The sequence below is a fragment of the Trichomonas vaginalis genome, chromosome II (genome assembly GCF_026262505.1).
Source record: "Trichomonas vaginalis G3 chromosome II, whole genome shotgun sequence".
In the NCBI taxonomy this organism is placed as follows: Eukaryota; Parabasalia; order Trichomonadida; family Trichomonadidae; genus Trichomonas; species Trichomonas vaginalis.
The window spans coordinates 20394644-20422017 of NC_067204.1; the positions used below are offsets into that span (position 1 = coordinate 20394644).

General features: G+C 34.7%; 15 protein-coding genes and 5 pseudogenes across 20 annotated transcripts, besides 3 other annotated features; 14 read left to right on the forward strand and 6 right to left on the reverse strand.

The window, feature by feature from the left end:
* Positions 1-169: 169 nt before the first annotated feature.
* Positions 170-1816: a mobile genetic element.
* Positions 1817-22319: a mobile genetic element.
* TVAGG3_0578310 (uncharacterized protein) lies at positions 2045-2365 on the reverse strand (the record flags this gene model as incomplete). The annotated part of the gene is made up of 1 exon (XM_001299063.1): positions 2045-2365. One exon carries the CDS (start codon positions 2363-2365, stop codon positions 2045-2047), a length of 321 nt encoding a protein of 106 aa, XP_001299064.1.
* TVAGG3_0578320 lies at positions 4190-4749 on the forward strand (annotated as a pseudogene). Its single transcript has one exon. A coding segment is annotated over exon 1 (560 nt).
* On the forward strand, positions 5718-6079 carry TVAGG3_0578330 (annotated as a pseudogene). Its single transcript has one exon. A coding segment is annotated over exon 1 (362 nt).
* On the reverse strand, positions 6334-7098 carry TVAGG3_0578340 (uncharacterized protein; the record flags this gene model as incomplete). Its single annotated transcript, XM_051239078.1, has 1 exon — positions 6334-7098. The coding sequence occupies one exon, from the start codon at positions 7096-7098 to the stop codon at positions 6334-6336; it is 765 nt and encodes a 254-aa protein (XP_051096902.1).
* On the forward strand, positions 7116-8504 carry TVAGG3_0578350 (organellar and viral DNA polymerase type B; the record flags this gene model as incomplete). The annotated part of the gene is made up of 1 exon (XM_051239079.1): positions 7116-8504. The coding sequence occupies one exon, from the start codon at positions 7116-7118 to the stop codon at positions 8502-8504; it is 1389 nt and encodes a 462-aa protein (XP_051096903.1).
* Positions 9237-10187, forward strand: TVAGG3_0578360 (phage tail repeat-like family; the record flags this gene model as incomplete). The annotated part of the gene is made up of 1 exon (XM_051239080.1): positions 9237-10187. The coding sequence occupies one exon, from the start codon at positions 9237-9239 to the stop codon at positions 10185-10187; it is 951 nt and encodes a 316-aa protein (XP_051096904.1).
* Positions 10740-11291, forward strand: TVAGG3_0578370 (integrase core domain containing protein family; the record flags this gene model as incomplete). Its single annotated transcript, XM_051239081.1, has 1 exon — positions 10740-11291. The coding sequence occupies one exon, from the start codon at positions 10740-10742 to the stop codon at positions 11289-11291; it is 552 nt and encodes a 183-aa protein (XP_051096905.1).
* TVAGG3_0578380 lies at positions 12177-12997 on the forward strand (annotated as a pseudogene). Its single transcript has one exon. A coding segment is annotated over exon 1 (821 nt).
* On the reverse strand, positions 13282-13755 carry TVAGG3_0578390 (uncharacterized protein; the record flags this gene model as incomplete). The annotated part of the gene is made up of 1 exon (XM_051239082.1): positions 13282-13755. The coding sequence occupies one exon, from the start codon at positions 13753-13755 to the stop codon at positions 13282-13284; it is 474 nt and encodes a 157-aa protein (XP_051096906.1).
* TVAGG3_0578400 (organellar and viral DNA polymerase type B) lies at positions 13846-14176 on the forward strand (the record flags this gene model as incomplete). Its single annotated transcript, XM_051239083.1, has 1 exon — positions 13846-14176. A coding segment is annotated over one exon (331 nt), but the record flags the coding sequence as incomplete, so codon positions are not given.
* Positions 14451-16044, forward strand: TVAGG3_0578410 (organellar and viral DNA polymerase type B; the record flags this gene model as incomplete). Its single annotated transcript, XM_001292367.1, has 1 exon — positions 14451-16044. A coding segment is annotated over one exon (1594 nt), but the record flags the coding sequence as incomplete, so codon positions are not given.
* On the forward strand, positions 17049-17624 carry TVAGG3_0578420 (organellar and viral DNA polymerase type B; the record flags this gene model as incomplete). Its single annotated transcript, XM_051239084.1, has 1 exon — positions 17049-17624. One exon carries the CDS (start codon positions 17049-17051, stop codon positions 17622-17624), a length of 576 nt encoding a protein of 191 aa, XP_051096908.1.
* On the reverse strand, positions 17732-17943 carry TVAGG3_0578430 (annotated as a pseudogene). Its single transcript has one exon. A coding segment is annotated over exon 1 (212 nt).
* TVAGG3_0578440 (uncharacterized protein) lies at positions 18610-18870 on the reverse strand (the record flags this gene model as incomplete). The annotated part of the gene is made up of 1 exon (XM_051239085.1): positions 18610-18870. One exon carries the CDS (start codon positions 18868-18870, stop codon positions 18610-18612), a length of 261 nt encoding a protein of 86 aa, XP_051096909.1.
* On the forward strand, positions 18916-19341 carry TVAGG3_0578450 (uncharacterized protein; the record flags this gene model as incomplete). Its single annotated transcript, XM_051239086.1, has 1 exon — positions 18916-19341. One exon carries the CDS (start codon positions 18916-18918, stop codon positions 19339-19341), a length of 426 nt encoding a protein of 141 aa, XP_051096910.1.
* On the forward strand, positions 20233-20943 carry TVAGG3_0578460 (uncharacterized protein; the record flags this gene model as incomplete). Its single annotated transcript, XM_051239087.1, has 1 exon — positions 20233-20943. The coding sequence occupies one exon, from the start codon at positions 20233-20235 to the stop codon at positions 20941-20943; it is 711 nt and encodes a 236-aa protein (XP_051096911.1).
* Positions 20973-21431, forward strand: TVAGG3_0578470 (repellent protein 1 family; the record flags this gene model as incomplete). The annotated part of the gene is made up of 1 exon (XM_001297893.1): positions 20973-21431. The coding sequence occupies one exon, from the start codon at positions 20973-20975 to the stop codon at positions 21429-21431; it is 459 nt and encodes a 152-aa protein (XP_001297894.1).
* TVAGG3_0578480 (uncharacterized protein) lies at positions 21481-21723 on the forward strand (the record flags this gene model as incomplete). The annotated part of the gene is made up of 1 exon (XM_001297894.1): positions 21481-21723. The coding sequence occupies one exon, from the start codon at positions 21481-21483 to the stop codon at positions 21721-21723; it is 243 nt and encodes an 80-aa protein (XP_001297895.1).
* Positions 22318-23466: a mobile genetic element.
* A 95-nt stretch (positions 23467-23561) lies between these two features.
* Positions 23562-24635, reverse strand: TVAGG3_0578500 (uncharacterized protein; the record flags this gene model as incomplete). Its single annotated transcript, XM_001297895.2, has 1 exon — positions 23562-24635. The coding sequence occupies one exon, from the start codon at positions 24633-24635 to the stop codon at positions 23562-23564; it is 1074 nt and encodes a 357-aa protein (XP_001297896.2).
* A 1441-nt stretch (positions 24636-26076) lies between these two features.
* TVAGG3_0578510 lies at positions 26077-27368 on the forward strand (annotated as a pseudogene). The gene has a single exon. A coding segment is annotated over exon 1 (1292 nt).
* Positions 27369-27374: the final 6 nt, after the last annotated feature.

The window sequence follows — 27374 nt, forward strand, 5'->3', positions numbered from 1 at the left end:
GAATTATAACTCGATTTCTATTAATCTAAGTGTAATATTCTCATACACAACTTTATTTAATAGCTCCTCATGCATAATTTTATTCGATTTATAACTTCAAATTATTTAATTTTTTGTGTATTTTGAGTAAATTTTTTAGCGAAGTCAAAAACCCAACTCAAGTGCCTTCGGCAAACCCAAATTTTAGCTAAAAGTGACAGAAAAAAAACGTTTAGTATTAAAAAAAGACCGATGAGAGCTTCGTTCGAAATATAGAGGGAACTGAGAATGTGCAACCATTCTCAGGGAATATTGGATGCTATTCCCGTTCCCTCTGTATGAAAAATTGAGGTTTTCAAAGGGAGTTAAAATAATATCAAATTTATACTAATTTACTTCAAAATACAAAAGTATTTGACAGCTAAAATTAGTTACTTTAGCAAGCCTATCAATACCCTTTTACGATTATTGCTACTTTTTTCGAAATAAAATAAATTTATTATCAAAACCTTTTTTTCTTAGTAAAAATAAAAATGTTATTTTATATCAAGTTTTTATTCATAAATTTTTATAATGTTGTATAAATTTGAAGGTGGAAATCTGTAATAATTTTATCTTGAAAAGACTTGGCATTCTCAACAACGAATTGAGGGGTATTGCATCCAAATTCTGTAATTTGCGTGAGAATACTAAGCTTGATTTCCATTGGGATACTTAATTTCGAAAAATACTGGGTCATTCGTTTTTGAACCTTTGCTGCCTTGACAACTTTATCAAGTAGGTCATCTAAACCCAATTGAAGCGTATTTAAGTTTGCTGATGAGTTAACTATTAACGATTTAATTTTATCAGTGAGCATTATAAATTTTTCTGTATCCAGTCTGATTGTAGACTTTTTTGGCTTTTTTTCAGATGGCAACGGATTTGGAATTTTGTCTCTGAGCCTTATATCTTGAGAAATTCTGTAATAAAATGAAGGAACGATAAAATCGATTAATTCATCACAAATCGATCACAATCTCATGAAAATTGTTCCGCCAAAGTAGTAATATTTAATTTTTTTGTTAATCGATTCTGAAATGTTATTTGTGAGAGCTAAATTTTCATCTCTTTCAGCGGCTGTCCATCTTTCTTGGTTTGATATCCATTGATTTTGTATGTATTTTGAAAATTCTGGGAATTTTTCGGCTATTTCCAGAATTTTTTTGAACGTTGGTTCAATCCATTCTTTCTTGCCATTTCTGCCGTATGCAAGATAGTTCATTTTTGTATCTAATATCAATTTGTCTGAACTCTCAAATGCATAATCTTTCAAATTTTTTCTGAACGCCCTCATTACATGAACTGCACACCAATGAAGGATAACTTCTGGAAAAGAGTTGATAATCGCATTTTCGATTTCTTGTGCACAATCTGACATAAAATATTTTGGTTTTACTTTTGCCCAGTTAAAAAATGCCTTGAGACAGAATGCAATATTTTCTGAAGTGTTTGGATAAACAACAAATTGAAAAATTGGGAATGCATGTGTATTTGGAAATTTGGCTGATATCATGTAAAACAACATTTTAAATTCAAGTAATGAATGGGTTGCATCAATAAAATGCTCTTTCACAATTTTGATTATGTCCAGAAATTTGAAAGAAGCATAATAAAAGATTAATTTCTTTGGTTTGTTGTAATTATCGACATCGAAATAAATTAAATCTTTTGGTGACTCTTGTTCTTTGATACCCTTAAATAATTGAGTTGACTTGAATTGATTATCATCGTACTTTTGAATACCTTTGATCTTTTTATTTCCTTTTTCCTGAATTGTTTTCATTTGATCTGAAGAAGTTAGTATCCCTATCTTGGGTACGGCGGCACTGCGTTCCACCTTACCCATGATAACGGTTTGACACTTTACAAAACTGCTAACATATATTTTACAACACAAACGACAACACTAACTTAACCTTAAATATTTACAAAGCCACCAACCACTTCACCTCACTAACGACTTCGCTAACGACTTCACTACTGTAAAAAATAAACGTTCTCACTAACGTTCACACTAACGTTCTCACTTACAAAAGTATTGCAACTCCTCCCATTGCTGTGCTTCATATAACAGCTCATAATCTTCTGACTCACTTTCTTCTTCATATAGGTCAAAGTCACTGTCAAAATAAATGTTAGTAAGTTTTGACAAAGCTAATGAAACACGCTTACCGTTTGTATCGTATGCTTGTATAAACTTTCCATTATGCTTGTAGTCATAAACGCTCAAACTAACTTTACCTTTTCTCCCTCGTATCTGATAGAATGTATTTTCACGAGGAACGAAGAACAAATTCTTGAACTCATGACCGTTGTAGTTTGTTATCTCAATAGTTTTCGTCATTTATATAAAAATAAAATAAAAAATAAACTTAAAAATTAATGATATCACCACCCTCACACGTATGAAAACATAGCACAAAATAAATTTAGGTGAAGAGGTGAGATCTCACCTCTTTTTTCACCCGGTTTTTCACCCTGTTGAATTCATTGCTTTATAACTCTCTTCCTTGGTTTCTTTTTAGTTGCTTTCTTCACGTCTGTCTCCAACTTGACTGTCTTTCTTCTTCGTCCATAATGATACCAATTACTTCCACCAGTCAATGGGTCAAATGGTCGTTCATAAGGGTTTCCATACATTCCATAGGGACCATACGGAAGAACTACTGGTGGAGAAGAAACATTTTCTTTAGTTCCATCGACTCTATTTAAATGCATTGTTTCACCTTTCATCTAGTCATTAAAGTCTTTTGCGTGTTTTGCAAACTCATCGTCCTTTCCTAAAGCATTTTCTGACTCAGTCGCAACCAAATTGGATGCTTTATTTATGAGCCCTATTTTATTTAATCTTAACTTCTTTGCAACCCAGCCTCCAATCTTTCCTTTATTTGCATCTAATGTATTCGAAACCCTTCCTCCACTCATTTTATTTACTGCGTCATAAGCTCCAAGTGCTTTTGCTCCAAATGCTAATGCTTTTGTTCCCATTGCGCCTAAAGCTGCCCAAGCTACCATTTACCCCATATTAAAATCATCTCTCTTCAATATTATCTCATAAAAGTTCTCGTTACTGGAGAAAGTCAATGAAACATAAGCGTTCTCACGGGCTTCGCCCTCACCGCTTTGCGGTCTATCTAACTTCTTTCTTATCTCATCTATACGCTTCAAAATGTCTGAACAATTGCTAACATCTTCTACAACAGTTATTTCATCATGAATGACCTTCAAGAACAAGCTCATTTAATATGCTATTAAAATCATCTCAATAATGAGTCCATCCTTTCCATCTTTAGGTAGCACAACATCTTTCATTGAAGAAGGTTCGACAAGTCTTATGTTAAACTTACTGACAAAGTTTGTTATACTATAATGCTTCGGCGGCGAATACATGTAGTTTGAAAGACATAATATAGATTCTTCAGCAAATTCACTTATACTGGATTTTATAACAATGTTCTCACGAGACCAAATACCACCAATTGACAATCTTGTAAGCAATCCTACTGAACCTTCTACTGTAAACGTCGATGGTAACATTCCACGAAGGTCATCTATTGACATCTTTGAGTCACTGAATTTAAAGATTTTCTTAAAGCAATCGTCATTATCTAACCATGCAATAGCTTTGAAGTTTTCATTTGAATATACATCTGCTTCATTAAATGTAAATCCTGACTTCTTTGCAGAGATGACTTTAAAATCTATTGAGTTTGTTTCAAAATTATATGCTATGGTAACTTCTGAAGGTAATGGATGTCCTTCCGCAGTCAGTTGTTCTCTCACTACCGTTTGAAGCTTTGTGTTAAAAACTTTCATGTCATCTCCTGTGTCTAGTTCACATACACAGCAACAGGAAAACTATCTTGCTTCTTTGTTTCATCATTATACTCAAAACATTAAAGTTTTTCAATAATATTGTTCTTCCTGCTGGAATACTTCGAACTGTCTGATTTCAATAGCTTTCTCACCTCCTACATACTCTACCCAGTGTCTTGGATATTCATAAGTATACTGACTTTCTTGAATTTTGGTTGGTTTCATCATAACATGTTCATAGTATATCTTTATACTCTTGTCAGTTAGACTCGGTGCTATGTTCTGAATATTTCTGACTTGCATTTTTAATGGAGATAAAATGAAGCATTTAATACATGACGTAGATGAAGACATGAATGAAAGCAGTGAAAAGCTCAACAGTTCTCTCATTCTTCCTTTCAGCAAAGATTATGAATTCTGTTCAAATGGTGTGTATTTCTATTGTGGAAAGATGGGTTCAGGTAAGACATTTAATTTAATTCGTCATATACTCATAACAGAACGTTTAGGAAATGACTCATATTATGACCAAATCATTATATCAGCAACTTCAGACTCTATGGACTCAACAGCGAAAACATTTATGTCAAAAGTTCAAGCCTCTGTCGTTAAAGTTCCAGACAGTGAACTCATTGAATTTCTTCAACGTTACATTCGACGTAAGAGGAAATATTATGCCATCGTTGAATTTATACAGTCAGGAATGCAAAAGACTTCTGAGGATGGAAAGAATTATTGACAAACACCACTTACGTCAGTACTCAGGAGTTTACGATATGAAACGACTGACAAACTACATTCTATCAAAACTTTCAAAATACCCCTTCAAAAATATCCATCAAACACTTTGTTAGTTTGCGACGACTTCGCCGGAAAAGGTTTAGTTTCAAAACCAGACTCACCATTAGCTAACATCAGTACTAAAGTCAGACATTACCACTTAACTGTAGCAATACTTATGCAAACATGGAGGTTTTTAGCTTTAAACATAAAGCGTCTCATAACTGACTTCGTTATCTTTCAAGGTTTCTCACGTTATGATATTGAACTCATTTGGAAACAGTCAGGTACAACATTACCTTTTGAAGAAATTTGGGAAGCATATAAGTCTCTCATCTCTCCTCGTTCATACCTTGAGATTCATATCATGACTAATACCATTAAAGTCAAAAATATTCCATGGGAACGACCAACATTATTTTAAAGCTTAACCTTCAATTGACTGATGGTAAACAAATTCCATGCATCTCTGTCGCCATTTCTGTTAATATTTTTGCTGTCATTCATATCATCCACTTCTCCATCCGTTAGCTTTTGAGGATATGTGTTAGAATAGCTGTTCTTAAATGAAGGCTTCCCTCCCGTGAGAGCATAAACTCTATAACTTTCTGCATACTTTATGTTTGAACCTCCTGAGCCATCGTTGACATAAATTTTTATAGGCTTCCACCCTTTGTTCATGTTCCTGCTTCTTCCCTTAGCTCTTTTGTTCAGTAGTTCTACATCTTTATACACAGCTCCTGTCTCAGTGAATTCAACAATATTTTCATTCGTTAGCTTTACATTCAAACCCTTGTCGAGTATATTGTTCATTTCATACATATAAAAGGTTTTTATTCTATATGAAATGAGAAGCAAATCCATCTTAGCTGGTGCCGTTAATGTTCCAATTGAACCAACATCAAATGTTGACTCACGAACGACAAACAATATTGTCATAAAGAACTATAGTTCAGAGTGTTTGAAAGAAAAAGAACCAGAACTTAAGTCGGTGAATTTAAACTCAGCTTCAAACGCTAACGCTACATCAGATGTTAAGTTAGAGTATCCACCACTGGACCAAGTTCTTTCAAGAGAAGCCAACGACAACCCTTACACAAATGTTCAAACAAATCCTTCAGATAACGTAGACCATTACCTTGTTCAGTTATACCAAACAATTTTACTCAAAGACGATAAGAAGCTTTTGACAAATCTTATAAGTAAGAACCAAATAATTCTAACAAAGGAGGACCTTGAAAATGTTATATCACGAATAACAGGAAAACAATGTGTCATTGACTATCTCGACCCTGAAATCGAATGCTGTGGTCAAACGCCAATATTCATGAAAATAGGTAACATCCGCATCATTGAAACACCAGGTACTCCAGGAGTTGAGTTTAAGTATAAATATTCGAACGAGTATACAAAACTTTCAACAGAATATAAACTTTGCTTGAAATATGTTTTAGTAAATTAAAGCAGTCAGGACCTTCGGTCTTGGCGCTTTGCGCCGTCAGTCAAAAAAATTTCAAGTTAGCAATTTGTAATATCTGTCCAAAACTTCTTCAACACTATCGAACTCATCTTCATAATGCAAACCTAATCTTATTGACTTGGTGCAGTTTTCACTAACACAATATTTTTCTGTTCTCTTGACTGACATAACTAACTCATTTGTTTCATCAAACAGCAACAACCAAAGTTCATGACCTAATATATAACATTCATACTTTATATTTTTAGCTCTGAGTTCTCTTGTAAGCTGTTGCATTTAATATTTTCTAAAAAGTCAACTTCAACAGTCATTCGCACTGGTGCCTTCAGTTCTACAGGCTCTCCTTGAAAGTCAACAAGTCTGAATTGCATGTCTTTCAAATTATGAGGACTAATGCGAACCCATTTACCTAAATGAGTTGCTATGACAGGAACGTTTGGAATGAACATTGAATTGACTGCATAACAGAAAGACTTATATTCTACTGAACCTTTACTATTAACTCCTGAAATACCTGTGACATTAGCTATTTTTGACTCAATGTACAAACAATTACCATAACATACGTATGGAACAGATTTCATCTCAATCGTTTTGTCAACACTTTTTAAAGGAAATGTCATATGGTATGCACCCAAAAGAAGTTGTACTCTATGACTCATTCTTGGTATCTTAAACTCTTTCTCGCTGCTGAACTTCAATGTTCCCTCAGAAGAGAGTTCGACATCTATGTTGTCAATAGTTTCTTCATTTATGAGAGCATTTAACACTCCAGCAATTTTATCTATTCTATACCCAGCTCTATTAGGAAATGTTATAACACTTCTTTTGTCATCTATTTCAATCTCTATGAAATCTGTTTCATCTGTTATGACAAAAGTTGCGATAGTATTGAAGTCAACAACTCTGAAAGCAAGCGCTTCATTCTGAAGACCTAAGTTTGTTTGTATCTTTACTGTCCCGTATTCGTTTGGGTCTGTACTTTGCAAATAGAACAACATTTTATTCTCATTAAAATATGACTATTGCTGCATATGCGTATGAAACAAATGAAGCAAGAAGAGCACATGAACTAGTAAACGAAAACTCAACTTTAACCATTGAAGGCAATGATTTAGTCATTGACGATGGAAAAACTAAAAAAGTCATTGATTTCGATACTTTTAACACTTATGACCCATTCATTACAACAAGCAAGGTTCCCATCATAAATGATGGAACGGTGCAATATATAAATTCTACAGTAGATGCCTCATTAGTGAAAGTATTAAATGTTCTCATTGAATTGTTAAAGAGCTTTCGATTTGACGACAACATTAAATGCCTAAAGAATTTAGTCATGAATGAGAAACAAATTCTCGGCGTTGCTGGTAGCAGTAATGATGTACACCTTATGACATTAGAATATTATAACGAACATAAAGATGAACTGAAAGGAGAGAAGGGTGACACCGGACCTCAAGGACCACAAGGAATACAAGGAATACAAGGACCTCAAGGCGAAAACGGTTTGAATGGTGAAGATGGAAAGGATGGAAAAACTGCTAAATCATGGATATGGAACCTTATAAATACTGGTTTAACAGCTGCTTCATATGGAGTTCTTCAATACCAAATCGGAAAGATATGGGCAGTACTTGGTGAAGAAGTTTTAGATGACGTTAAAAATGCTTTGAACTTCATTTCAAATGGTTCGGATACTATTAAAACTTTATCTGGTTGGATGCAAGAAACAAGGAGTCAAATAGATACTGTAAGACGTATAGCAAACAATGCACGTACGAGATTGGATACTTTACGAGAAGCACAAAATACTCTAAAGGAAGCAAATGATATTCTTGGCTCAGTATCAGACATGCATGAAGATTGGCTTAAAGGTATTGACAAATCTTTAAAAAATCACAGTCAGTCTATTGCTGACTACAAGAAAAGTATAGATTTTTTACATAGTGCTATGGACGTACATGATGGAAGCATAAGGAACTTACTTAATGCTAACAATAACTTACCAGGAACTATTAAAGCATTTATAAAGTCCTTTGTAAAACCTGGTGCTCTAACATTTAGGTCTTTGAGAGCAAGAGCATTGAAGTCAAGAGATGCAGAAACTCCAGAAGAACCACCAAAACCAACAGCTAATGAAATATTGTTCGAATATTTTCCAAGGTACTCTGTTCTCATTGCATACATTCAAGAAATACTTAAGAAAGCAGACTTGACTTTAGGAGATGATGAAAGTTCTGTATATCTTTCGTTCCAGTTTCAAATAGCAGAACTTTTGAGACAGATATGCTTAATGTATGACAACATCTCTGATTTCACAAGATATGATGACGACCATGACCCCGAACATAGTGAAGAAGAAGTTTTACAAACATCAATTAAGACAGGAAAGGTTTTAACTTAAAGTCTCATTATTGACACCAAAGATGGCGAAGTGGACATTCTTCAAGAGCTGAAGAAAAATACTTCTTCGGGGGGTGGTGGTAGGCATGAACTTGAAATAAATGAGATAGAAGAGAAATTAGCCGAAAAAGCAGATAAAAACCATGTTCATTATATAAGTTCAGACGAACAGATTATAACGGACTACCATGGATATTTAACACAGGATGAACAAATAAGCACTGAAGATGTTAATGAAAGAAGATATAAATTCATTCGTGCTAAAGGTTATGACATACACTGTACTGTACAGTATGACACAGGTAAAGCACCAGAAGCATTTGGTTATAACAATGAAATTTATGCTTCATACTTCTTTGTTAAAGGTGTATTAGTTGAACCAAGATTTACTTTGAGAGTTAAGGCAAAAATAACTTTTGAAGATGCTATTAAAAGTAAAGCTGACAAAGATGAACTTGACGCAACGAACAAAGTTTTGAAATCTCATAAACACAATATCTCCGATATAAATGAACTTCAAACTTCTTTAGACAGTAAAGCAGACAAAAACCATACACATGAATCCTTCACTACTGTTAGAGCAGACGACATAATATTGAACTTTGACCTTGGTTCAAGTGCACCTTTAGAGAATCCAAGCACTAGTGTAAAAGACACGCTTAACAGTTTAGATAACAGTTGCAGGAACATTGAAGGTCATGCCAGAAACTTTGAAGCACATGAACTACCAGCAATGTTAGATAATAAAGCAAACAAAAACCATACACATAACTCCTTCTCAACTGTTGCTATAGAAAGTATTGAAGGAACGGTTGAAGGAACTGGTGGGGAGGGCGGAGCCCCGCCGCACGCGGCTGCTTTATATTATAAACCTCCTAACTTTCCACAAGGTTTAACATCGAATGAAAACATAACAACGAAGAAAGAAATTAGCTGTAAAAATGTTTATGTCATGGACGATGAAAATAATGTTAAATTCACTGCTCAAGATTTATATGATAATAAAGCTGACAAGAACCATACACATAAATCCTTCACTACTGTTAGAGCAGACGACATAATATTGAACTTTGACCTTGGTTCAAGTGCACCTTTAGAGAATCCAAGCACTAGTGTAAAAGACACGCTTAACAGTTTAGATAACAGTTGCAGGAACATTGAAGGTCATGCCAGAAACTTTGAAGCACATGAACTACCAGCAATGTTAGATAAGAAAGCAGACAAAACAGAGCTTCAAACATTAAAGACTGAAATACTTCAAACATTATATCCTATAGGCTCTATTTATACGTCAATGAACTCAACAAATCCAGCAAGTGTTTTAGGTTTTGGTACGTGGAAGCAGATTGTAGATAAATTCTTATACTGTGCTAGATATTCAAAGCAAACAGGAGGCTCGAAGAAAATTAAAGAAGCAAACCTTCCACCGCACACTCATACAGGAACTACAAACTTTTCTGGCGACCATAGCCACTCATTAAGAGACCACCCATTATACAACTCAGAATATGAAGCTGGCAATGACGTTTTATCTCCATCTTATAACAATTCAGCAAAAAAGATTTTTCGACCAACTGAACCAGGAGGAAATCATTCACACACTTTCACAACAAATCCAACAGGCTCGGGTGCAGATTATATGCCACTATTTGTGACTGTATTCGCATGGTACCGTGTTCAATGAAATCTTTAACTTTACATAAATGAGCTTGAAAGAAGTATTCGAACAACATTCATGGAGGTCATTTAAGAAGTTCAATGAAGCAGCAAAAAGTTGGGGATTTACTAACAGAGCTGAAGTTAAAAAGTTCTTTGACAAAAATGTTGTACATCAAACAAAAATAAACCCTTACGACTACTTTTTACCAATTTACTCCAACACTCCTGACGCATACCAATTTGACACTCTCATTCAAAGCAGAAAAGGAGGACATAAACCATTCCTCATCTTCATTAATGTTAACACTCGCAAAGCTTTTGCGTATATAATGAGGAATAAAGGAACTCGTGAAGTGTTAAGAGTTTTACAAAAGTTTGTAGCAGAACATAGCCCAAGTACTTTAACATCAGACCAAGACAGTGCATACCTCAGCAATGAAATCACAGATTTTCTCATTAAGCATAACATAACTCACTACACTACTGAAGACCATAACCATAACATACTCGGCATCATAACCGCTTCATAAGAACGCTCAGAGATTTAAATCAAGAGCGAGACTTTACCGAAGAAACAATGAAACACTTTCTCGAAGTATATAATTCCTCAACACATTCTACAACAGGACATACACCAAATTCAATGACACAACAACAAGAAGAAAAGTATATACAAAAGAAACGAAGTCAAACACAAAATATCAGAAATTCAACACAATTTACCCTCATTCCTGGTACAAAAGTTCGTGTAGTTCTTGACGACAAACCGTTGACAAAGAAACGTTTAAGGTTAAGTCGAAATTATTATATAGTAGATTCAACGCAAGGTAATGGATATCTTATAAAAGCTGCTGACGACTCCATAGCATTTTACCCTCGTCATAAATTAGTCGAAAGTAGTAATGGCAAACTTGTTGAAACCATTGACGAAGCAAAGCGAGGAGTGGTTATTGAAATACTTGGCTATAACATAAACGATGACACTTATAAAGTAAGATATGAAGGAGGCGTTGAAGATGTTATACCATCTAAGAACTTGAGAGAGTCGAAGCCAACACATCTGGGACCATTAGAGCGGGAGTTCTGGAAAGACAAAAATATGCCAGAAAGAATAAGAAAATTCTTCTAAACTTTTTCATTAGATGTAAATCAGACATGAACGAGAACAGTCATGATATCATTAATGGTACCATAAATTTTAACATAAATACGCAAAGCGGCGGGCATAGCCCATGAACAAAAATAATGAATTTCATTAGTTAGAAAAATAACGCTAATTTTTTTCTAAGAAAAATTTTTATTTTGTATGTAAAGACAGTAATGACAAACATTGAGTTTGAAACAGTTAGAAAGATAGACAATGACACCAAAGTGGTTAGAATAGGTGATTTAAACGTAAGATACTCAAAGAAATACAACAAATATTCTTTGTCAGACATTATATCTCCATCTGGAAAGAAAACAAACGACTGGGTTAGAAATGCTTCAACTCAGAAAATTTTGACAAGAAATCCTGAGCTTATGATATCAGTAGCATTTCATGGAACAAGAGCATATCTTATAGACAAAAGTCTTATACCAATAGTTTTGTTATGGTTAGACCCAGTTGTTGGATATAACTTCATAACATATGGTTCATTCGACTCAGAACGTTGCAGTGAAGGCTTACTTTATATCGTTCAGAAACCGAAGGACTTCAACACAAAAAGATATAAGATAGGAAGGACATATAATATAACTCAAAGATATGACAGTACAGTCAATAGAGTCAAGTTGTGTTTGTTAATGATATGAGAGCTCTGAAACAACTGCTTGAAGTTTTTGAGAAAATGTATGGTGCTCCCATGAAAGGTAAAGAAACGTTTGAAGTAGATGAGATAGATAAAGCTATAAAATTATTTGACGAAGTTGCTGAAAAATACATGTAAAGCGTTTATTTTTGGTCTTTTGTGAAAGTCAGAAAAAAAGTTAGTTTTATTTTTTTTATTTTTTTATTTTGTATGTAAGAACAGAAATGTCAACATTAGAGAACACAACAACTGCTATCATCATGAAGCCATAAATGAAGAATACGAATACATACAATATAACAAACAACTTCGCCTCATTCGTTCGGTCAAAGATGACATGTACCAAAATGCAAAGTATAATGAATGCTCTTCGTCTACAAAGCAATCATATCATTGGTTTGAAAACAACAGACAAAAGAACTTTAGAAGAATTTCCTCATATGATTGCTTCCCTCGGAAAACCGAGAGAAGAGATTCCGTACGAAAATCGCAAGAATTTGGCTCCTGGTTTGAAAGGATATTATGTTCATAGACTTTTAGTAAATGCTAGCAATGTGGGCTTCACCTCGTTATGCTTGTTATATTTTCATGATGTTAGATGAACTATATAAAGCAGAACGTGAGAGATGGAAAGAAACTTCAAGCAAAAGATGAAGTCATTGAATCCAAAGACAAAAGCATACAGAAAAGAATACCGCGTTCGGTACCAAAAGGAAAGAAAAAGAGTTATAAGTATATGATATATACTGAAGAGATGGAAAATGAAGAAGATAAAGATATGGTTATGTTGCATTTAGTGAGAAGAAACAACAAGAGCTTTTATGACTTAGCTAAGATATATAAATCTGATAGAAACTGGTTCTATCGTGAAAACTTACCGATTTCAATGACACCGAATGAGCAAATAAAGGAAATTGTCAAAAATACTCTTCCTCAAACACACTATGATATTAAAGGTTGTACAATTCTTACCTTCAAAGAAGACTTACCATTACTGAAGGAAAAAATAACAGAATATTTCGATAACTTCAAAGAGGAAGAATAAAAAAAATCTAAGCTATATTTTTTATAAAATTTTATCTCATATGAAAGAACATGAATTTAGAATATTCGGAACTCATGACAGAAGAAGAGAACGAACAACATGTAAAAGATTATGCAAAATTTCTGAAGACATACAAAGCATTTAAACAATATCTAAATGCTTCTAAAGATTATGCAAAATTTCTGAAGGTATATAAAGCTTATGAAAAAGCGTATGAAAAGTTTATACATTGGGGAATTGTTGTAAAATATCGATATGAAGACTAACCAAAAATATATTTTTGCTTAAATGACGTCAGGGTCAATTTCTTCAACCATTTCACTTTCTTCGTCAATGTCAATAGAAGCTTCTTCAACCTTTGGTAAGAACTTCTGTATAACATCTTTGTTCGTTATTGTCTTCAGAGATGAAGGATAATATTTCACATTTGTTTCACCCTTCTTATATTCTTTCTGTTCGGAAAGATTTAAAGCAATACTGAAGAAGTCAACGTTAGAGTTCTTTATGACAGTATAATGAGTATCTTTGACATTCACGAAGAAACTCTTTTGTTTCAAAACTACTGCTAACTCTTGTGAAGTATAACGTTTGCGGTCAATGACGATAGCTAATGGTCTGACATACTGACCAAACTTAGATTCTTTCACAAACTTCTTGTTAAAGATAACATTAACATTTGAAGCATTATTGAACTCATTCTTGATGGCAGTAGCGAGAGCAATGTATGAAAAGAACTTGCAATCTTGCATGTGTTTCATTAAAATAAAAATATTAAATTATTTAGAAAAATAACTTTAAAAAATCTAATCTAATTTTTTCAAAAAAAAAAATTTTATTTCCTACTAAAGATGTATCGGAAGTTGTCTAAGTTAGAACACTCGGAAATAAAACAACTTCTTACAGAAGCTAATATAGATGTTGCAAAGCATTACGCAACAAACAAAAAAGCACTCGCTGACATCCTCAATGACTATAATGGTGCAATAAGTTATGATAGAATTCATGAGTTCATAAAGCCGCAACGCGGCGAGGACGAAGTCCATGCAAGAGCATTTCCTTTAAATGACGTTGCTATTGACTTATATCATAGACGTTCAGTACCTCATGAAGTAAGAAGAGAAATGTTTGACATAACAAATGCAAACGTTGGTGAAACAAGAAGAAGAGACGACACACTGAAACAACAGAGAAGAGAGATGTTTAAGAGCGCTATAGAACAAGTTCGCAAAGCTAACGATGTCCTTCGTTCCATTGACGACAAACCAAAAAAGGTGAGAGATGGTTAAAGAAAGATGAAGAGAATAGGAAGAGGAATGTTAAGACAGGCAATAGACTCATTGACTTTAACATCGAAGCTTTAGATGAACCAAACAGAGACTACTTACACAAACATTTCGGTAAGGTTTTCATGAGACTCTTAGAGAAGATTAAAATAAACTCCCAACAAAGATGGATGGTATGTTATAAACTTGGTGGAAAGTATGAATGTTCTACGTTAAACCTCAATAATATTGGAACATTACTACATCAGCTCTTGAAGGAGAACTTTATATCAGAGATAGAAGCAAATGCTGCAGGTATTGTTGAAATGCACTATGACTTCTTCTTGACAAACATAAAGAATCTTACTGAAATAAAGATGTATGATTTAACAGAATATGAAGGCTTAACGATGTCAGATGTAAAGAAAGGCAAACCAAAAAAGAGACCATATAGAGATGAAAGCACACTGACAAATGACCAGAAAGCCATTTTGGAAGCTCTTAAGCAAACAGGAAACCCAGCACTTATAGAAAGCTTTTGGAAAGATAATGGTGAAAAGAAGTTTTATAAGAAGAGAAGCGGTCAGTTCTGGAAGTATCTTTGCACATTACCTATAAATCTTGAACGCTACCAAATCTTCAATGAACTGAACAAAAGAACTGCAACACTTATGACAGAAGATAACTGCTTCGTTTATGCTTGCATTCAGGCTGGAGTAAATGAAGAAACTATTGACCATATGAGAGAAGTCATTCGTGTTAGAGACTTTCCTCAAAGTAAAGTACAAGAAATTTCTGACGCAACTGGTATAGCATTTAATGTTACCATTGGTTATTTCAATGACTCAAGACATAATGAAATAAAGAGATATATACCAAAAGAATGTGAAACTGTTAGAACTATTGACTTACTTCTTGTTGAAGACAACTACATGTTAAACGAAAGATTACCTATGACAACATATTTCGTCAGAAATTACAAAGAAATTCTCAAAGCTTGTGGTGGAATGAACATTGAGAAACTGATGAAGATTTATACAAAGAGAGAAGATAAATATGTAGTTCGCATGGATAGAACTACACCGCTATGGGATGTTATGAAAACATTGTGGGAGTGCAAATATTTCGAACCTATTTCTTATGGAGAACTTTTCACATATACGACTGACTTATATAAACAGAACCTTGCACCATTTAAAGATTTGACATATGCTCCAAAGTATTGTGTACAACTGAAGAAGAAAGCAGAGTCAAAAGAAGTAAATAAAGCTAAATGTAAGTTCATTCCTGAGCACGTTTTCTTTGCTGACTTTGAATGTAGCACTGATGGAGTTCATAAAGCTTTTAACATATGTTACGACGGTGAAGATGGTTCAGTGAGTGAAAGCATATGGGGTCAAAACTGTGCAACAGAATTTTTGGAGCGACTTCCTGACAAGAGTTTAATATATTTCCATAACCTCAGCTATGATATAAACTTCATCTTAAGACACATGACAGAAGTGAAAGGAACTCCCATCATTAAAGGTTCACGAACAATGCAAATAACTGGTTTATATAAAGGACGGGCAATTATTATAAAAGACTCTTACAGTGTTATAAATAAGAAGCTTAAACTATTTCCTGCTATGTTTAACTTACAAACAGGACCGAAAGAAGTATTTCCATATAACTACTACAGCAGTACTTTGTTAGCAAATGACAACAGAACTGGTGTCATTTCTGAAGCATGTAAGTTTATCCAGGATGCAGATACATTTATGAAAAACATAGATTCCATCAAAGGTTGCAGAATAGATGAAAACCATTTCGATTTAGAAAAATATAGCTCATTTTATTGCAAACAAGATGTAAGAATTTTAAGAGAAGGTTTTGTTAAGTTCCGCAATGACATATTAAAAGAATTTGATTTAAACGTTTATGACTACGTTAGTATTTGTTCAATTGCTAACAAATTATTTGAGAACAGAGTGTACTTCCCGAATGGAAATTTATATGACCTCTCAAATAAACCAAGAGAATTTATTTCACGCTGTATTCAAGGTGGAAGATGTATGCTGTCAGATAACATTAAACAAAAGAGTAAAGAGAAACTCATTGCTGACTTCGACGCTGTTTCATTATATCCATCAGCTATAGCAAGACTTTATACTTTAGAAGGAATTCCAAAGGTTATGAAGGATGAGATGTTAAGTTCTGAATATTTGTTAAAGCATTTATTCGATGACGACCAAAAGGAACCCATTGGTGAAAAGTTTATGTCAGGCTTCTTTGTTCTCATTAAGATAACAGAGATTGGTATACCCAGACACTTTCCTTTAATAGTTTGCGACCCTGAACTAAATCCAGAACTTAACGTTCCCAGAAGTTCAAACACTTGCTGTCTCATGTATGTTGACCATATAACATTACAAGACCTCATAAAATATCAAGGTGTCAAATGTGAAGTGTTGCAAGGATACTATTACGATGGAAACAGAGATATTAGAATAAGAGATGAAGTAAAGAAGTTGTTTGAGTTAAGGTTAAAGTATAAGAAAGAAGGAAATCCTTTGCAAGAAAATATAAAGCTCATTCTGAACAGTATTTATGGCAAAACTATTCTATCTCCTATTGAGTCAAAAATAACCATAGTAGATGACAAAGATGCTATAAGATATGCCATCAGAAACTACAACCATATAGTGAAGTTCGAAGGTTTGGATGGTTCAGATAAAACTATTTTCAAGCTAACGAAAAGCATTTGCAGACACTTTAACTTCTGTCCACTTGGTGTTAATATTCTGTCAATGTCGAAGAGAATAATGTGTGAAGTATTCTGTACTGCAGAAGATATGGGACTTCAAATATTTTACCAGGACTGTGATAGCATGCATATTTTCAATGAAGACATCCCACTGTTAGCTCAGGAATTTCAGAAGAGATACGGTAGAGAACTTATTGGTAAAACATTAGGTCAGTTCCATTCTGACTTCGCAGAAATAACACCTGGAAAACAAAGTTTAGCATACAAGTCAATATTTTGTGGAAAGAAGACTTACATAGACTTACTCACGAATGATTTAAATGAAGTTGCATTCCATGCACGTTGTAAAGGTGTAAAACAAGACGTTCTTGCTTTAACAGCTAATGAAATGTTTCCTGAAGCTATACAATGCTATTACAATGAAGATAAGAACATTCACATACCTGTTGGAACATATGACAAAGACTCTGAGTTCAGTTTAATGAAACTTTACAAAGCACTTCATGATGGTCAAGAGATTGGATTTGACTTATGTAAGTCTTCTAGTCCTTGCTTTGCTGAAAAGTTTAACTTTTCTATTCAGACTAAGACTTCATTCATAAGAAAGCTTAAGTTCTGAGGTCATGAATGAGAAAAATAATGAGGTCATTTATTTTTGTCAGCAATGAGGTCATTCGGGATAAAAATAAGCCGCTAGCGGCAAGGCGAAGCCCATGTGGTCATTTACAATACTGCGATGGTAGAGTTTAAGAGTTGTGCTTCAATGTAGAGACAGTCCTTATGGTCTGGAGGTAAGAACACTGGGCAGTTATGGTCATGAGTGGAGAACATGTCTATCCAAAACTCACGATTGAAGCCAGTTAATTTATAGTATTTAGGGTTAGGAAGTGGTGAAGTTCTTGTATGACCAATGAACTCATTTTCAACTCCCTTACTTAAGTTTGAATATAATATAGCTTGCTTTCTATCCCAAATGCCAGGTGTTACAATCTTTGAAAATTCATTTTTCCTCGGAAGCATTGCATCATAATTGAAAACATTCTTGAAGTCTTCATTGGGTTCAGAGATTTGAAACCTTATACGTAATGGATTTTCTTTTCTTTAGCGACTTCATTGAATGGTGAGAATACAACAAATTGACAGTCATGAGTTCCATCTTCATTTTCATTAAATTCATAATGAAAGTCTATAAGTTGTGGCTGACTACCTTCTTCTTTCAGTTGTGCAAGAAACTCACGTAAAGGCTGTAAAGTTTGTACTTCAATGTTGAACTTTTTCTCGAACATCTCATTAAATGAAATCATACATTGTTGCAATGTTGTATCGTCTTTAAAGTATTTGTATATGTGAATGTTTTGGGCGCTTAAAGACTGTTCGTCATTTTCTATCTCGACTTGAAGTATAAAGTCAACCTTTCTGAAAGCACGTGTTATATACATATTTGTTATGCCAATGTACTTCTCTTCATTTATGTTCACAATCCAGTCTGTTGGAAACTTAAACGTTACTCTGTTCCCCTTTATTTTGACGTCAGGGTTTTCACTACTGAACGCAACAGATAAAGGTATTTGTCTATACATTTAGTTCCGATAAAAATAACACATTTACTCTTTCTTTGCTTCAGCTTCTTTAGCTTTTGCTTCAGCTTCTTCTCTAGCTTTCTTCGCCAGCAAACGTGGGTTCTTTTGTCTTCCAGCAGCTAATGCAGCAAGTTGTTTTTCACTAAGTTTTCTCTTTGGTCTCTCTGGCTTTTGTTCTTGTTTTTGTTCCTTCAGCTCGGATAAAATTTGCTCACGAATTTCTTTCTTCAATGCTTCAACATCTATGACCCCTTGGGTCTTGTCCGTAGGGCTTGTCTGAGTCATTTGACTGCAGATAAAAAACAAAATTAAAACTTTAACCGATGTAAAATGAGCTTGTCAAAATCAGAGCGAGAGTCTATTATATTAAATGACGCCAGAGGAATACAACATCCTTTCTATTACGTAAGTCAGAGTAAAGATGGTAAAATATATGTAAGAAAAAGAAAGGTTCCATTAGCGAATACAGAGAGCGACAACATTAAGGTGCATGGCAAGGGTGAAGTCCATATAAAACCTTCTATTCAAACTGAAAAGTCAATAGAACCAGAAGAAAAGAAGCCAGATGTTCTTTCAATAACGAACCAAGAGCTTATTGCAAAGTTCGTGAATTTCATTGAAAAGCAAACCGAGTCAAAGAACCCTGACCCACCAGTGAAAGAAGTTGAGACAAAAGAGAATGTACAGTTCATTGAAAATGTCAAGAAACAACTTCCACCACGAATGCCAAGAAGAAGAGTGAGAATAATGAAGTAAATAGATATTTTTATCTGAAGTAAATACATGCAGAACGAACAGCTAAACGAATTTACTCCAGCAGAGCATATTCATCAGATTCGCTCATATTTCGATATCATAGACAATGCAGTTCAAATTGGTGACACTAATAGAAAATATTCTGACGCAAAGATTCCATCACAACTTGGAACTGCTAAAGATAACACATGGGTAACATTCAATCTCTCACCTCCTGGTGAAAATATGTTGGACCTTTACAATACATTCATTACGTATAAAATGGAAGGTCAATTTATTGTAGATAAAGAAATTGGTTCAGGTTCCAATAAAACAAACCCACCAGGATTTTGGATTGGTTTCGATGACGATTTCTATGCAGTTGCTGGATATCAAATCCTTGCAAATGGTCGTATCGTATATTCTCAAGACAACGCAAGAGAAGAAGCATATATAACTTCAAACTCACAAACTACCGAACAAATAAAGAAAGTAGATGTTTTCTCAAAGACTCGACATGAAGATGTATGGAGTCATTCGGGAACATGCAGAACAGGACAAATTGTTAGTGGTCCAATTACAGCAGGAAAGTCATTTGATTTTAAGCTTCGTTTAAGAATTCCTGTTAGAAGATTCCTTCCATTAGAAGCTATTCGATTTATTCCAGCTTTTGCAGGAAACATTCAGCTTAAAGTAAAGTTCAGTAGCGACGCATTACAATGCACATCTATATCTGTAAATGATATCATTGCTTTCAATCCAACTCTTAAAGTTGCATTTGCTTCAGATTCAAATCCACCGACAAATAAATTTGTTCCATGGAATGAACCATTCACTATGATAACGAAGGCAATAGAAGCTAGTGGAACAGTTACTATTACAACTGTAACCCAGCAACTATTTCGAACAAAGATGGATTTTAATGAATGTTTCATTCATCCAAAGTCATTCTCTTTAGACCCTAACATTTATACAGAACTTGTAGAACATTATACAAACGAGGCTTTATGTTTTCCTGTTAAAGTTATGGATTGGATTCCTATGGACGGTTCATTCTCAAAGAATACAGATAGTTCAAGTGCAACATTTACAGCAGCTTATACGCCTATTAATGTTAAAAGTATTTGGGCACTATTTAGAAAGAAAGACAACTATTATGTTAATTTTGAGAACCCTAAGTTTAAATATCTTCAGCTTTCCATGGGAGCTTATGGAAATATGCCTGCAGAACCCGAAAAATCATATGGACCTGTATTTTATGAAATGGTTGCGAACGCTTGCAATACAAACAATGATATGATAGGATTTAATGAAGATGTTATGAGGTCATTGGTGGATGATGGTAGTGTGGAACATAAATGGGATAGCTATGACAACACACATTTCTTATGTGGTTTTCCAACAGAAGTGGACTTTTGCTTCCAGCAAGGTCAAACATCTACTGCTCCAATAACATACAAATTGTCTGTTAAAGGACCTATTGAACTAGCAACTGAAAACATACCAAAGCCACTTATTGGATTTATGAGGGATTGTTGCTTTGCCATTCAGGTGCGTGCTAATGGAATCCCAATAATAAGATTGGATGACTATAACTTAGCTGCGGACGACAGTGAGGAATAAAGGATGAACGTTTATTTTAAAGCTTATAAATGAGTTCTTCATCAAGCTCTCGTGAACCTTCACCATCTCTGAAACAAACTTTACAAAACGATTATGGAGCACCTATTGAATATTTCTTACGAGCTGCACAATGGCAAAGAGCAGTCTCACCAAGGTTAGGTGTTCCACCAGCTCCTGTCAAAAATAGCATTTGGTCAAGTCCTTATATAAGATATGGTCTCCCACTAGGTTTGCTAGCTACAGCAGGAGCAGTTATGATGTTGAAAAGAAATAAAGCAATTGTTGTAAATAATACTGAAGTAGCTGAAGTTAAACAAACTCCGACACCTTCGCCAAAACCAACGCCTTCACAAGCAAAACCTTCAATGACTCCTGAACCTATGGAAGTACAAACTCCTGTTCAAAAGTCAACTCCTAAACCGACTCGAACATTTAAACCAGAACCTACTCCTCAAATAAATCGTAAAACTCCTGCGTTTCCTTACTGAAAAAAATAACGTTAGTTTTATTTTATTTGAACATTTTATTTAGAGTAAAATGACGACTAAAGTCACTGAAGCAATGAAACAAAAGTTCTTGGTAGAATACATTAAATCAGGAACTATTCCAGAAGGTTTTTACATTCATACTATGAAGGATGGTAGAGTTCAGTTTAGAAAGATAAAGCAACCATTAGATAAAGAAGGAATTTTGAGAAAGATTAAACTTCATGAGGACAGCATTGCTGAACTTAAGAAGAAGCTAGAAGAGTTGGAGAAAGCAGACGACAGTGAGGAATAAAATATTTCATTAGTTTTATTTTTACTGAAAATTTTTATTTGGATGTAATGACGAAAACTATTGAGATAACAAACTACAATGGTCATGAGTTCAAGAATTTGTTCTTCGTTCCTCGTGAAAATACATTCTATCAGATACGAGGGAGAAAAGGTAAAGTTAGTTTGAGCGTTTATGACTACAAGCATAATGGAAAGTTTATACAAGCATACGATACAAACGGTAAGCGTGTTTCATTAGCTTTGTCAAAACTTACTAACATTTATTTTGACAGTGACTTTGACCTATATGAAGAAGAAAGTGAGTCAGAAGATTATGAGCTGTTATATGAAGCACAGCAATGGGAGGAGTTGCAATACTTTTGTAAGTGAGAACGTTAGTGTGAACGTTAGTGAGAACGTTTATTTTTTACAGTAGTGAAGTCGTTAGCGAAGTCGTTAGTGAGGTGAAGTGGTTGGTGGCTTTGTAAATATTTAAGGTTAAGTTAGTGTTGTCGTTTGTGTTGTAAAATATATGTTAGCAGTTTTGTAAAGTGTCAAACCGTTATCATGGGTAAGGTGGAACGCAGTGCCGCCGTACCCAAGATAGGGATACTAACTGAAGATGCATTCAAAAAAGATGACCTGTTAAGTGGATCATCCAGATCAAGTTTTTTGTCGCATTCAATTTGAGCCATTTTCGGATCACCCCCTGTTTTATAAAATTAATAAGTACCCGACGATAGCATTGTGATAATGTGTGGTATTTCTTTGTCTCATCTTTGATTTGATTGTGATTATGTGTTCCATTATATTCTGTTAGGATATATTCTTCATCATCCTTTAGAAATGAGATACATGCTTCACATTTATCTGCACTGCACCTGAATTTTAATTTTGTTCCCCCTAAATTTGGATTTTTTTTTAATTGATATGGACAACCTGCATGGCATTCGTTATCAATGACAGCTTTCATAGCATCTATATAAGATAGCCTTTCTTTAAGTTCGCATGGTGCATCGATATGCATCGAAAAAATGAAATGAAATTTCAATATCAAAAAAAGCACAAAATTTGAAAAAATTCACAAATCTCGGTTTCTGAAAGAAAATGGCCTCTTAAACTTTGTGCATATATTCATCTATAAGACACATTGCATCCATATATTATTTAGCCAACACAACTTATCTGGTATCGAGAAAATTCAAAAAAAGCACAAAATTTGAAAAAATTCACAAATCTCGGTTTCCGAAAGAAAATGGCCTCTTAAACTTTGTGCATATATTCATCTATAAGACACATTGCATCCATATATTATTTAGCCAACACAACTTATCTGGTATCGAGAAAATTCAAAAAAAGCACAAAATTTGAAAAAATTCACAAATCTCGGTTTCCGAAAGAAAATGGCCTCTTAAACTTTGTGCATATATTCATCTATAAGACACATTGCATCCATATATTATTTAGCCAACACAACTTATCTGGTATCGAGAAAATTCAAAAAAGCACAAAATTTGAAAAAATTCACAAATCTCGGTTTCCGAAAGAAAATGGCCTCTTAAACTTTGTGCATATATTCATCTATAAGACACATTGCATCCATATATTATTTAGCCAACACAACTTATCTGGTATCGAGAAAATTCAAAAAAAGCACAAAATTTGAAAATTGCTCGGTTCTACATTCAAAATAAATTTCATTAATTTTTACGTACATATTAAGGTACTTATCTTCTACATATATAATCTTCATTAGATATATACAAGGTCAGGTATGAGGGGCTTCCAGGGGCTGCGCCCCTTCTAGCCCCGAAGATGTTTAAAAAAAGTTGGAATTGAGGTAAAATTAGATGTTTAGTTTCATGGAACTTGACTGTCCATTGCATCTGCCATTTGTTGGTCGTCTTCTGATGGTGTTCTTGAATGATATTCTTCTTCTTCGGGTACAAATTCGTCATCATCAGGTGAGTCTTGTGGTTCATCTTCTTGAGTAGAGTCTTCTTCTTCAACATCAAAGTCATCTGGTGTATCGAACTGAATGTATGAAAGCCAAATGTTGTATGTGTTTTCCAATTGGCTTTCAAACTTGAGATACATTCCATGCATGAGTGTTATTTCAGTTTCAACGTAGAGTTGCTGACGTGGCTTGAAGACATGCATGAGAATTGGTCCTCCAAATTCGTCCTTGAAAAACTTGCAGTAGCAAACATAAACTGAGATAGAGTCTCCTTCTTCAATGTCTTCTGCTTGGTTAACGAAATGAATAGCAATTTTGCGTACTTGAATTGTGTTGTTGTCTGAGTAAAATAATGGTTTGAACTTGGGGTTGAGTGAGCTAAGACATTGCCATTTTGCTGTTTCTTGTCCGTACTCACGTTCTTCTTCGTCATCCTGATATCCGTAACTCTTTAATTTGAATTCGACCCAAAACTGTTCGACTTTTTTTGCAGCTTTGGGTGGAAGACTTTCAATAAGCTGACATATAGTTCTGTCAACCATTATCTTTGTTATTGTTGGAAAATAGTTGACAATTGTGTCACCTAATTCGAATGGGTCAGGTGTTTCTTTTTGTAGTTTGGTAAAGTCTGCAAGAACTTTGTTGAGTTGTTCACAATATTCTTTGTTAAAAGTTGCAGCAACTCTTTCTTCTGGCTTTGAATTGAAGTATTCTTCAGACAATCTGAGTAGTATTTTGCGTAGTTCAGCGTTGCTGTGGTTCTTTGTAATACGGAGCTCGTTTGGTATTGTTTTTGGTAGTGAAAGTGGCTTTGGATTGAGCGAATTGCAGGACAAATTTGAATTTGAATTGTCTGTTCTGCTTGGAGAATGTGTAGATGCTGCAGTTTGATATTGAGGCTCTAAACCTGTGGGTGCTGAAAGTTTGCAAGCAATTTCTTCAGGTGAATTTGGAGCGAACACGCTAGCGAATGCCATTATGAAAAATAAACTGTTTTTTTCGGACTACTCATAGAAAAGTTTAAAATAAACCGTTTTCGTCAACGGAGACCCCCTCTATTTTTTTATTTTATTTAATAGTTACCGTTGGCAAACCGTTCCATCTCAAATATTGAATGAACTATAAACGTTTTTTGTTTTCTATATATACTTTTTTGTCCAACGGTAAAACTTTTTACACAACGGTTTTTGAGAGTCGTCGCCGTTGACTTTTTTTGTAGAGCACTCAAAATAGTATAACTTTGTCCGGACAAGTAAGGGTCTATCGTCGCTACAGGAAAAGTTACAGGCGTTCCAAGGAAGTACTTTGAGAAGCCTTTTCTCCATTATAGAATGAGATAGGACGGTTATTTTACAAAACTGACAACACTTTGACCGAGTAGTTTTTTGTGCTGAACAAAAAGTGTCATATAAACATCTGTCAAAAACCGCTTTTTTACTTCACTTAAAATGCCACGTAAGCTACGTAAGAATATACGTAAGAGGAAGGAGCATTGAAACATCCAAGAGTAAAACTGACACCACAACAACAGTTGCAACAACAAATGATGAATGACCCCACTATGTTGCAACAAATGTCAAGCAACCCTATGCTTTTAAACCGAGTTATTGGTGCACAGAGTGGAGGTTTAAGAGCGGCACTTTTAGCGAAAATGGCAGGCTATGGTGGAGCTGCAGACGGAACAGCTATAACCCTCAAAGTCAAATGAATTTGAGTTCACTCAAAAATCAAATAACAGATGTCAAAAAGTCAAACATAGACATACAGAAACAAATAAGTGAAAACGAAAAGAAACTAGAATATGACAGACACACAAAGAAACTCAATGAGTTAAACGTAGAGAAAAAGAAGAAAGAAGAACAACTGAAAGAACTAAGTACAGAGGAATATGCGAAAAAAGTGTCAGAAAAAGCAGCAGAAGTAGCAAAAATGGAACAAGATGTTTAAATTTGAAAAACCATACTACTCAATATAAAGTACTGAAAGATGAAGAGATAAAACAAAAAGCCCTGAAGACATATATGGATAGCGATGAGTATAAAAAAGAAGTTGAAGCAAATGTAAAGGCAGAAAAACTTTTACAGTTGCAAAACCAAACCGTACAGTATGAAAACTTAGCACAAGAAAGTAAAAATAACGACGCAGCCATGCAAAAGGCAATGAAAAGCGCAGAATATATAAAAGCTAACCATGACTGGTTAGATGCCCAAGCCAACGCTAAAGCAGCCCAGCTTATAGGGTCAATAAGGACAAAAATACAAGCGGATGAAGACAGTTCAAATGAAGCTTTAACAATGCTGACTTTAAGAACGCCTTCGAAGCTCTTCATAGTAAGGTGAAACAAGTGAACGACTTCTCATCTGGAAAGAAACTGAAGTCTGAAGGTTTCGACAAAGAGTTAAAGAAGTAGCACAAAATATGACGAAAATAACAGATGCAGCAACGAGACAGGCAGTTCAAAGTGCCTATGACGCCGTTAGAGCAACTGTTGTGGAAAGTCAAGAAAAAGAGTTACAACAGACCAAAACAGACCTAGTAAATGCTTTCTTAAAAACGAAAAGTCAGGTAGGACATATGCTGCAGATGGAACATATGTGCCAGCTGGTGGAACTTATATACCAGCTGGTGGAACTTATATACTAGCTAGTGGAACTTATATACCACCAAACCCTCCAAGAGAAGCACCTGCACCAGGACTACCTAAAACATTTACATCGTCACATGGACACAGACACAGGCATGCACCAAAACCAACACAACAACCAACAGTTCAAAATCCAGCACAACCACAACCAGCACAGCAACCAACAGTTCAAAACACTGCACCACAACCAACAGTTCAAAACACTGCACCACAACCAACAGTTCAAAACACTGCACAACAACAACCACAAACAGAGCAAGGACATAAAAGAAGTAGAGAACAAGGAAACCAAGATTTCTTAAAAATGCTTAAAGAAGACTATGGTTACCCAGCTACTCTTGACTTTAGTGACAGATATAAAGAAGCTATTAGAAAGTTCAAGGAAGGAAATACTGACCCGAACCTATTTAGCTTTATGGCTCAGCACCAAATGGGATATAATTTCAAACCTGGAAAATACAAGCTCGCTAAGGGATATGATTTAATAGCATATCATCCAAATGACATGAACGAATTTACTCCGAGATATTTGGTGTCAGAGCTAAATGACAATTCAACTCCCGTCATGAAACGCGTAAAAAATAGAGACGGAACGAAAGAAGAAAGGTTTATGAGTCCGGATGACTTAGATAGGGAACTTGTTAAAAACGGTCTCGGAATATATGAAATGCCAGCAGATGAGGTACAAGAAACTCCACAGGAAGAAGTTCAGATACAACCAGACATGGAAGAAATAGTTCAGCAACAACAGCTAGAAGAGCCTGAAGGAAACGAACAAGTCCCTCCTTTGGAAACTAACTTCACAGAACTAGATGAAGATTTGGAACAGCCGAAAAATCTTGACCCTCAACAAGAGTATGAGGAGAATATGGAATCTTTCCAAGAGTCTAAGAAAAATTCGGCTGACATGTAGAAGAATATCGAAAAATGTTTGCCGACATACAAAAGACTCCAACATCAGATGAAAATATTCAGCATAGAATGGAAGAACTGAAAGAAAATGTACACAAATACAACAATCCTTTTTACTTACGAGCATATAACGTTCAATCTTTGGATGAACTCGGTGAAA